Consider the following 11,976-nt stretch of genomic DNA (forward strand, 5'->3'; position numbering starts at 1 on the left):
GCAAGGGACCGTTGCCATAACGACTAGCCTGTGGGTTGTCTTCCTTTGGCATCTGCCCTGACTGAGCCCACTGTGTGTGGGAAACCAGACAATGATATGCCACTTTTTATATTTGAAAGCATTTATGCCTTGTCCTTCAAAACCACTTTTAATGGGCACCTAAAACGTGGCTGCTTGTACTAACATGATTTATTCTCCTGTATCTTGACCTGAACATCCCACGCTTCTGAAACTCTTCTCAGTGCTTCTCTCCCTCTCTGTGGGCTACATCCATGGATGGCAGGTAGCAAGTTAGTGCTGCTACAGTTCACACAAGTATATTAGTAAAAGAGTTGAGTGCACCTGATCATGGGGAAATGGTGAGAAATATATAGAGAGTAGCAGTGAAGGAAAATAATGCTGAAATAACAAGAATGTCTGGAAAGGACAGATGCAGAGTTTTACATTTCACCCACTGGATGTAATGTGGAATGGAAAATGTCTATAACATGTTATATTTCTGTCTAAATGAATGTTTTATTATAGCACAGTAATAAGTACTTTCTCACCTCTTATAATGTGGGTTAGATTTGTCCTGTTTTATTTATTGCAGCTGGAAATGTTTTAGAAGACAAAGTCTACCATATGTCGGCAGGACTGCAGCCTTCTGAGTTTCCTTTGAGCAATTTTCTGTTCAATTTGTATAATTTTCTGAAAGTGCACTGTAGAAAATAAAAACTGGATGCAAAGCATTTTTGAGTTTATTCAACTTCAGTGGATGACGTTGTGCCAAATCATCAAAGTTCACTAAAACTGTACTGGTATAGTTGAGTGAACAACCAGTCAAACTTTAAAAAATGAGTTGGCACAGCTTTCGTGCGTGTTCCTGAAGTTCAGTAAAATTGGCTTTGCAGACAGTTGCTTTAATATTTTAAGTTGACTCCCCATTAAAATGTATAACTATAAATCTTACATCCAGATTCTCAGCCAATACTTGTATGCTCCTTACATCATTTGCTCCTCACATCATTTAAGAATATAAATGCATGGAGTATAAACCTGTAAATAGATCACAAACAAGATTTTGTAATGATTAGAGAAAGTATTTATTGTCATTCTGCAAAATGGCACATTTGGTATTTGATGCAGTTTTACTCCATTTAATATAAGGATTAAAAAAAACTATACATTTATTATAATGAACATGCAACAACATTTACAACAAAAATGCTCTTAAGGTAGGGGTAGGGTCAACAGTGGAATTATAGATTAACTACAGAAAATCAATTCCAGCTGTAATTACATGCATGTATTTGTAAATTTAAGTACAATGTAAAAACATGTATCTTCACAATAAATGCACTGTATGAAATTAAATCTTAGTACACAGTAGTTAACACTTTATATAAAGTAAAGGGAAAAGGTTTTGTGGATTTTTCTTAATGTAATTTTTACAATTCTTTTTTACAGTAAACAACTGATTGATATAAGTGGGTAAAGAGAGTCACTTTTATACAGTAAAAAAAAGTAATATACTGAATGTTTAAAACCTTTTTTTAAATTCTACTTATATCACTTTTTCTAAAATGGAAAAGGCATCCATTTCGTGGAATGCCCACCAATTAATAATGAAAGATGTTTAAATGTCAAGGAGAGCAAGAGAACTAATAGGATACAGTACAGTCTTGAAGAAATATGTGAACAGCTGGTTGGATCTGTGATGCTGTGCTGGAGTTTGTGATCAATAAATGACCCTCTCATGTTTATCACTTATTCCTCGTGTTCCTGAGGCACCTAATTGGTCTCTCCTCAGTTCGCTGAGGCCCAAGAGGAAAGAGAGAGCACTGCACTCTCACGAAGCACCACTCACTCAGTCCTGATCCTAGCATCGCATCTCCTCTTCCCATCTCTCCCACTCTCCTCAACTCAAAAGCAAAACAGATGGTGGGAAAGCAGCACATCTGTCCGGGCGCTCTGCAACAATAGATCGCATCGAGCTGGAGTCGAGCCTGGTCATGTCAGCTTCCGAGAGCTGCTAAGGATTCGGTTTGTTTTCCCCTTTCACAAAGGCTGCCGAGGGAGGACCGCGCGTCTGTCTGGGTTCTCCAACGAGCGGGGAAGATGGCGGCCATTAAGATTTTAACCAGCGCGGGGCTTTTCTTGGCGTTTTGCGCGCTGGTCTTGTTGGTTATGGCCATCTGCACAGATTACTGGTACGAGACGGATGCTCGGCGGCATCGCGAGCGCTGTAAGAACTACGCAAACAAGCGTAACGATCCCGGATACATTTACATCTCAAATCACAACTTGCCTCTCCAGATGCCTCCAAAGGGCTATGAGAGGAAACCGACAGAGACGCGCGTGAAGCGGCACGCTCCAGCTTCGGCGACGGCCATGGAGTCTCACTGTAGCCGCCAGTTCAACTCCACGATCTCCGGTCTGTGGAGAAAGTGTCATCGCGAGGGTTTTGACCTGGAGACCGAGGATCTCATTTACAAAGGTAAGCTGCTTTCTGTTTTGAGGTGCACTAGAGCCTCGGTCCAGGCCGTTTTGTTTTGAAGGGAACGGATGTGGACGTTCATCCAGGGGTAAATTTCTATTATCACTGCGCTTGGCCATTGGGTTAGGTTGGTTCTTCGTGTTTACCTACATGACATTAACCTCCGCTTAGTTTCATTTCCTTTATTAAATCATGTTGTTAAGTTTAGTTGGAAAGCGATGTCAATAGTAAACGGGAAATGTGGAAGGCCTGAATCAGATCACTGTCGCTATCCGAGGTGCTGAATTCAGCCTACCTGTGTCATGTATGAAGACGGCACTGATAGTTGCTTACACCAGATTTAATTCTGCATTGCTATATAAATGCATAAATGGATCAGTGAAAAATATGTCTGGGATGTTTAAAAAAGAATTAGAAAAAGAGACATGGAAACCTGAATGTTGGTTAAAACCACGATTTTAAAAGATTTATTTATTTTTAAAATAATATAGAAATTATATTTTTAAATAAAACTATTTAAAAGTAAACAAATAGGGGATTATGGCAAACTACCTAACCTCCTTTTCTTTCTTCAAGACTTTCAGCCTTTTATTCAATCTCTTTTTACATCATCTAGATGTTTGACTTTAAGCTCCACAAAAAAAGAAAATAATTTTTTGTATGATTTGCATTTTAATGTACTGAATTTGAACGACAGATCTGAACAAAAAGAAGGTTTGCAGACCTTTATTTGTTCTCTCTTTTAAAATGTTTTCTATCATTAAATAGTCAGTTAAATAAAGGCATTTTAATATATTTTAAAGTCTATACTGGATCACTGTTTTCACTGTTTCCTACCAAAAAGCACCTCACAGAGCTTCAGATCATAAAGAATTTTTGTTGTTGTTGTTTAAAAGAGCATTTTGTCTTTGCGTTCTCATTTACACAGAACCAAAGCAGCACCAAATGTGTTATGTAATGTATGTATTCTAAATCTCATGTAATTGAAATGCTCAGGGTTGACGAAAACAAACCAAAATGAGCAGTTTTTACAGGAGGAAGGACAGTGAAATGCACTGTTCAAGTGTGGCATATAAATGGAGTAGCAGTGAAAACGAGTATTGGTTTTCTAAAACAAATTTTGACCTACTCAGATAAGTTAAGGAATGCCTAGACCATAACGTTTATCAGATAACATTATCCATAATAAGATCATTACACTTAAGCAAAATTATTATATTTTACTTACCCCATCATATGAATACTGATCTCATATAAGAGGCTTACAGCACTCTCTACCATTTGGTACAGTATTCTTTGATAAAGATCTCATTCCACATTATGTTCAGGCCTTATATTACTGTAAGTGTGAGCTTTTACAATAGCCTTTTCTCCTGCTGGGTTGCAAAGAGATAAAATGCTGCTCACTTGACCATATCTTCATCAATAATTTGTTCATTGATTTTCCCAGGTCACTCTAAGTGGCTCTGTAGATGTCATGATTGATGAAGTAATGGTGGTGTGTTAGGCTGTGAGCCAGCACCCAGGAATACATCGCTTCCAGATTTAAGGTCCAGTTTATTCACCAACCCTTCATTATCAACACAGTCATCTTTGTGTTCACATAAAGCAGCCAGAACATTGTTCTTCATTGTCAGTAATACTCTTCTTAAACAACTAAACACATTTGGTCCTAAATGTAAAAACAGTACAAAATAGATGGTTACTTGTCTTAATGGTAAAAAAAAAAAATTTCAAATAATAAATAACCGAGCACTGTAAATCCACCAAAATAAAGTAGAAATGATCCTTACAGAACTGGAACTGTTCAGATTAAATCTAGTGATTACAGTACACAATGTGTCCTCTTATCCAAATTTTAAATGCTTTAAAAAGTTGAATGAGACTAAATGTCACATGTCAAGTATCTTCAAGGAGTAATTTTCAGTAGCAATTCATAATAGAAGCATTAACATCAATAAAATGTTCTGTGCAAATTTTCAAATATGTTTTTTCCCCCCAAATCTGATCTGCAGGGTTTTCTCTTTTTCATTTGTTGTAACTTGTTCACCAATTAATCTGAAGTCTCTTTGTAGTTTCCATCAGATATCACAGATTTTCATTGTTTACACAAATGATATATGCACTTTCTTCAGCAGAGGATGAACAGTTGAACGTGTGAAATGTCTTTGTGACAGCTTCATGGTATATGATGTGTCTGTTTGTGATAATGACATAGAACAAGCTGTCACAAATATACAGGACACATAGATATGAAAACCATGACACAAGTGCCCAGCTCACGCACAAGGTTTGTATAAATCATTTCACCACAGATCTGTACAGCAACAAACTCAGTGTGTTTTGTGCCTTTGTCTTTCTAGAACATACTTGAATGAATTTAACAGTCAATTATTAAATGGCGGCACATCCTTTTCTTTATCCTTGACCTTTCCTCTCCTCTCTTGTTTTGTCTAATCCACGATCTCAGCAGAATCCAGTTTTACACACTCAATTGCAACATTCATGCTTTATATTCTGTGGTGAATAAATCATGTTTAAACTAGGTGTTTTGATGTAGAATGATGTGGTCATGCTCAGATGGGCTTTGAGAACCGATTAGTTGTGTGTTTTAGTCATTCAGTTGACTTATCCTGCTGAAAGCCAGTTTCTGCATCATCAAATCTCTCAAAAGAATATCATTGCTATTAGTGAAGTGTAAACAGGTGATTAATATCATCCTAGATTAGCCCCCGGCAGAAGATTCCTAATATTCTTCAGGTTACACATATATACTGTTTACTGTATGTAAGAGTTTGGAGGCTATGTCTGGAGATCTATCAAGACCACATTCATGTGGATCTCTTTACTCAGTGCCCTGGTCTGGATCCTGCTTGGCTTATGGTCTCAGACAAAACCACTTGGCCTCAGTCTATTTTCAGCATACTAAAGGTTGTATTCATGCCAGCCACTTAAATGTGAAATCCTTTTGACTTAATTGTTCAAGTGGATTTTTACAAATATGATGCTATCACTTGTTTTTTTGCTTTGTTTGTTTTTAGTTCTGTATAATTTAAGGAGCAGTTTGAAGAATTAATTATTCAAAATGATCAGTTGGAAAACACTAGTCTCACTTTGACCCAACTGGCCATGCTAACAATTATGTCTGGCATCAAGAGAAATATAGCACATTATAATACTCGTTTTGATTCTGAGAAATGCTTTGGGAATATTTGTTGTTGTTGTTGTTGTTGTCGTTTGTTTCATTTGACATTTTCTGGTAATGTTCACTGAGTAGACTGAATTGAAATATGTACAATTAATATGTTTCTCTGTGCTCTAAAGCTTACTTAACTTCCCATTTTAAGTTCAGTCAATAAATTTGGTTTTACAGTTTGAGTGACAATGTATAGAACATTTTAAAGTATTCCAAATATTTCAAGAGTTTATTGTTGGGGATCTATGGAAGCCCATTTCTGCTAAGAAATAAAAGTAATTGTGAATTTTATCTTATAATTCAGACTTTGTTTCTTGCAGTTCTGAAGAAAAAAAAAAGAGTCAGAATTGTGAGATATAAGCTTAGAATGCTGACTCTTTTTTTCCTTGCAATTCCAAGTTTACATCTCACAATTTGTGGTTTACATTTTACAATTCAGACTTTTTTTCTCTGAAATCTTAGTTTACATCTTGCATTTCTGTTTTTTTTTTTTTTTGTGTGTGTGTGTGTGTTTTCTGTTTCCACCATGGAATAAAAAATAAAAAAGGTAATTTTGACTTTTTTCTCGCAATTGCATGTTAACCTCTCCCAATTCAAACTTTTTTTTTTTCTCAGAATTGCAAGTTTTAAATAATATTCTTTTTTTAATCTAAAAATGTATGGTTTATAAGGATCAGACAATATTTGGCCGAGATACAACTATTTGAAAATCTGGAATCTGAGGGTGCAAAAAAATCAAAATACTGAGAAAATCGCCTTTAAAGTTGTCCAAATTAATTCTTATCAATGCATATTAGTAATCAAAAATTAAGTTTTGATATATTTACAGTAGGAAATTTACAAAATATCTTCATGTAACACGATCTTTACTTAATATCCTAATGATTTTTGGCACAAAAGAAAAATCGATAATTTTGACCTATACAGTGGTTTTTTGGCTATTGCTACAAATATACCCCAGCGACTTAAGACTGGTTTTGTGGTCCAGGGTCACATATAAACTCAGAATTGTGAAATATAAACTTAGAATCACAAGAAAAAAGTCTGAATTGTGAAAACAGAAGTCTCAGTTACCCCTTTTTTATTATTATTCCACAGCAGAAAAGGGCTTCCATATGAATCTGAAAGAAATGCTGGCTAAGAAAGTTTCCCTGTAACCAAAAAAGTAATCACAACTATATACTGCAACACGGCTAAAACATCAAGAAATATAGAGGCATCCAAAAAGAAAACCACTTCATGTCTTTCATCACCATCACCTAGTCTAACAACTGGAAGAGTGTCAAACCATACCACGCGCGTTGCAAAACTTATGAATAGAACATGAATGCCTGCTCTGATTTATGCAAATCAATCCCAGACCAAATCATCAGCTGGATGAAAGCTAAAAATAAAGTTGATGTGGGGGAAAAGAACACAAAGTGTACCTCGAAAAACCCTGCATAGCCTGTGGCAACAGAAATGTATTTGTTATGCAAGTCACTGCAACATTTCATGCTATCTGATTTACATTTGAGGCTTCTCTGATGAAGATTTGAATTTCTCTCCGATTAAGCCTGTTTTTATGTCCAGAAGGAGGAAACCTTATGAAAGAAAATGACTATAGGCTGTTTCCGGCTTCATGAAGTGCAAGTTAATTATTCTGAGGTTTATACGCGCCTGTTCAGGATTCATAAGGTTCTCAAGAGTGAGGAAGGCAATCAGTAATATATATACACACACACACACATACACTCACAACACACTCACACTTATGTCATTCACGATGACGCAAAATCTTACAGTGCCAACCAAATGCTTGTCTTAAATTAAAATAGTATGTAATGTTATACTGTTTAGGAATCACTATCTTATTTTTCTACTACTTGCATGTTAGTTTTTATTTACTTATGGCATGGCATGTTTGGCATTTTTTTAGTTACTTTTTATTTATTTTTGGGTAAACAAACATAACTCTTCCCTTTAAAATAGTACTTTTGCAGACATAGGCTCTATTTCAGTGACAATAGTGATTGTTTCTGCAGTTCAAGTATTCTTATCAACTGAGGGCTATATAGACAGTATTAAACGTTTAAATGAAGAATACTTATTTTTAAACACTGGTTCTCTAATTTTACATGAGATTAAAATCAACGAAGTATAAGTTATGACATTTATGACCCTGTGCATTTGATCGTGTGTCCTTAATTGCTCTCCAGGAAATCGTTTAATTAAATTGAATACAAGTATGGGCCTCTTGTGGCATTTTGTGATCACAACAGACCTGCTGTTCCTCAGAACTCTGACTCATTTGCTTTTGCTAAACACTGTAAATGTCATGAAAGAGTATACTTCTGTACAATGTTTGATTCATTGTTTTGTTCAAATAGGGTTGATTGAGAGATGCACCCCTGTGAAGTATCACTACACCTCTTCGATCCTGCCTCGAAACCTTCCTGTCAATATCACCAAGACCATCCGGCAAGATGAGTGGCATGCCCTGCGTGAGTCACTTTACATGTGTCAGATTTACAACATTTATGCCTTGGGGTTTGAGCCGTTCATTATCGCATTAACAATTGTGTCTGTGATGTGCTTGTTCGATGCAATATTTATATGAAACACTTTTACTAAGAAAAGACTGTAATTGATCTTTTCCTAGTTGTAGAAATATTTTGGTAAAATATGATACTTTTGTCCGTGACTCCCTACAGAAGAAAACGGTTTGCAGGATGGATGGATGATACTTTTGTAATCCTCCTTATACTAGACGTCTTACATACACACTTTCAGCCACTACCTTAGACAGCTTATGTACTCTAAAAAGATTCATTATTTCACCAAAAAGGTCAAACATTTTATACTGCCTGCCTGGCAGCCTGAATATTTACCTCCTTTTGTTTTGATTTGATAATTTACCTTCCCTTTTTTTTTTTTTTTTTTTTACAGTAATTATTACTTTTATCAAGGGTGCATTAAATGATTCAATGTTTAAAGTGACAGTAAAACCATTCATAAAGTTACAGAAGATTTTTTTAATAAGTGTTATTATTTCGAACTCATCCAGAATCCTTAAAAATGTCTCACATTTTCCACTAAAATTTTAATCAGCACAAATGTTTTTAACATTGGTAACAAGAAATTTTATTTTTGAATGGTAGTGAATAGACAAAATACTTTGTTCAAGATAAGGTATAACAATAATATGTACAGAAGTGATATGCACATCTTTTATCATTGATTATTATTATTATTTCCCTCCCCTTTTTTCAAATCAATAATATACCTGGCCCTGTGTAGCCAAAATTATGTGCTTTGAAATGTGCTTTTTATAATAATAGTACAGCTGTAATCAGTTGCTTTGTTGGCAATATTTTTGCTGTATTTGTTTCATTACTTCCTTTGTAGTATGTGACATAATAATAAAAAGGACCTTGATGAATAAAAATGCAAAAGTAAATATTTAACATACAACAGAAGTCATCACTAGATGCTTGCAAGCCCTGAATGGTAACAAACAAGGCTTGATGTTGGTGTTTTGTGCTGCAGACCTCCGAAGGATGACAGCAGGTTTTGTGGGCATGGCTGTCTCTATCATCCTTTTTGGCTGGGGCATCGGAGTTCTTGGATGCTGTCAACAGCATGATCTCATGCAGTATGTAGCTGGACTACTCTTCCTCATGGGCGGTAAGACACAGAGTGTGCATTTGTGCGCGTGTGTGAGAGAATAGAACTCGACTGCTCAATTTTTTCGCCATCTAATGGCTGTGTTTAGAAGGTGCTTTGAAAATAGATCAAAAGCTTTGCATCCTCTATTTGTGATCTAAAAGAAAGGGTGTTTTATAAATGTTTGATGATACATCTTGAGTAATTTCCCCTCTTGACAGGAACCTGCTGTATTATCTCCCTTTGTACGTGTGTGGCGGGCATTAACTTTGAGTTGTCGCGTTATCCACGTTACCTGTACGGCCTTCCAGAGGACATCAGTCATGGGTATGGCTGGTCCATGTTCTGTGCCTGGGGCGGACTGGGCCTCACCCTGCTGGCCGGTTTCTTATGCACACTGGCCCCTTCTTTAAGCAGCCCCTTGGCCCGCACCACAGTCCACAAGTCCAGGCACGAAAATGGGACTGTGTGATCAGAGACTTCTGGAGCAACATTGCAGCAACATTTTCACAAAATGTATACAGCGTCTACATAAGGACAAAGCGTCTGGCCTCTTCACCATCATGCAGTATCCTGACTGGATCATTCCTCTTTCCATGTTCATATGTCTCCAGTGGCTTTTGGCCTCTTGTTGCTCACCGTTGTCAACACGACTCGTGTACACTGTCCATTTGTTTAAAAGGTTAAAGTCTGTAAATGACCTGAACACTGCTGATAGAGTCAAAAGGAGACACAAGCACAGACCACCAAGCATCTTCCACCTTCTCACATGTCTCACTCTGGTCCTTTGTGGCAAAAAAAAAAAAAAAAAAAAAAAAGAAAAACAATGAAAATTTTCAGAGAGGCAACTGTCTTCTCTCCAGGACGATTCATAATAAAATGGTGCTCTCTTTTCAAAATCACACAACTGCACAGAAATCTTTTCAAGGACATCAAGAGGACAAATAAATCCACGGTTTTTCTTATAGCTGACTGACGGTGTGGAGGATTGTAAGCACGGAGTGAAGGGAAAAGGAGAGATAAAAGTATTTCTGCCATTTAAGCTTTGAGAAGCACATTTCCTATGGCCTCAGAGAGTCGGTATGCGTATATATGGTTTTGTTTAGATTTCAGGTCTACATTTGTAGGAAATTATGCTTGGGATACTCTTTGTTTTGACTGTAATGATCGGTGACGTGGCTTGGTCTGTGGTAGCTGGTTTGAGGAATCTGACCAAATTTATTACTAAATGGCATGTGGATAACCAACTTAATGAAAATGTTTGTGGGGGGTTTCTTGAACATCATTTCTCATGAAGCCTTATTGCTGTAATGAGTACAACATGATTAGAATCAGAGTTATATGAGAGCTTAGCACCTTCCAACCACAACTGAATGTGGCTGAATAGTCAAGATACAAATTAAGCTTTGGCTGCGCAAGCAAGTTGAAGATTTTGAAAAAAACTCAGTGTTGTGCCACAAAAAATGATGTGAGGTCTAAATACAGAACGCATAATGTACAGAATTGAAATCAAGACAATGGATTGCAGGTAGAGTGTTGAATATGGTACAATACATGACACGCAGCAAGTTATAATGTTTACATCATGTAATGTTTGTTTTTAGATGACTCCAACCAAACAATATTTTAAAAACCCCAAAAGGCCTGGAGGCTTTAATCTAGTAAGAATCTTGTAATGTTTTTTTTTTTTTAAAGTGAGTGTTTCCACATTATTATGAATAATTCATATTGATTTTTCTCTCACCAATGGGTATTATTTATTGAGGATGCTACTGTGCAAAGCACAGTTTACTAATGCCTCACATGTATTCATGGTCTCATAGACCTCCACAGAATCCAGATCAATTCTTGAGCACAATATACTGGTGTTGATATTCACAGTGGGGATGGGGAAATGCAATAGTTAATGTAAGACTTTAAGGACGGAAAATACTGTGGATGTATTCTGAGTGCATATTTTGGGGAACAGGAAAGTGTTTGTAAACTGTAATTTGAGGGAAGCTGGGGTATCCAGTCATTTTAGGGTAAAGCTTTCAGCTGATTGGCACAAACATTTATGTCTCAAACATAAAATGAACAAAGCCAAAAGAACAAATCCCTTTAGGTAGATAGGAAAGTGATGTATTAAGTGGGAACTTTCTGACGAACTGCAATCAGGTAAAACACACCATTTAGAAAAAGATGTGAATGTTTTGGACAGGATTTTAAAAAAAGAGCACAAGAACAATGTGTAAAAAAGCTTTTTGAATAAAAGCAGCTTCAGGTGTTTTGCCACTTTTGGGGAGATATGAGACAAAAGCTGCCATTTTCTTTGGCAGCTGAAGTAGCACCACTTTTTTATTTATTTTTGGGTATGAACAGTTTTTACTAGTTCATGTCATAATTACAGCTGGAGAAAACAAGTATCATTGTCCCGCATGCTGTCATATTGATTAATTTCAGTGTATTTAGATTGTGTCAATTTTTTTTAAATGACTTTTATTTTATGTAATAAACTGTTGGTAGCATTTCAACATGATGTTCTTTTCATTTATATTTCATTCAGCGTTTTTTTATTTTTTATTAAATAGTTTTGAATATGATAGCCCACTTGGGGTTCAGTTTGACTTAATTGCTAACATGCTCTGTGTAAACACACACACACACATACATATAT

At 36.2% G+C, this 11,976-nt stretch overlaps 1 protein-coding gene across 1 annotated transcript; it reads left to right on the forward strand.

Annotated features, from left to right (window-relative positions):
• Positions 1-1,665: 1,665 nt before the first annotated feature.
• Positions 1,666-11,833, forward strand: tmem276b (transmembrane protein 276b). The gene is made up of 4 exons (XM_019081458.2): positions 1,666-2,479; positions 8,045-8,158; positions 9,204-9,341; positions 9,542-11,833. The coding sequence occupies exons 1-4, from the start codon at positions 2,101-2,103 to the stop codon at positions 9,790-9,792; spliced, it is 882 nt and encodes a 293-aa protein (XP_018937003.2). The 5' UTR covers positions 1,666-2,100; the 3' UTR covers positions 9,793-11,833.
• The last annotated feature ends 143 nt before the right edge of the window (positions 11,834-11,976 follow it).

This window comes from Cyprinus carpio, chromosome A7 (genome assembly GCF_018340385.1).
Source record: "Cyprinus carpio isolate SPL01 chromosome A7, ASM1834038v1, whole genome shotgun sequence".
NCBI classification, from domain to species: Eukaryota; Metazoa; Chordata; class Actinopteri; order Cypriniformes; family Cyprinidae; genus Cyprinus; species Cyprinus carpio.

What these genes read in the sequence shown, in the direction of transcription:
- tmem276b (XM_019081458.2), top strand. Translation starts at nt 2,101, where the DNA reads ATGGCGGCCATTAAGATTTTAACCAGCGCGGGGCTTTTCTTGGCGTTT. An exon ending in CGAGGATCTCATTTACAAAG is followed by an intron (nt 2,480 to 8,044) that starts GTAAGCTGCTTT and finishes TTGTTCAAATAG; the next exon opens with GGTTGATTGAGAGATGCACC. An exon ending in ACTACTCTTCCTCATGGGCG is followed by an intron (nt 9,342 to 9,541) that starts GTAAGACACAGA and finishes CCCTCTTGACAG; the next exon opens with GAACCTGCTGTATTATCTCC.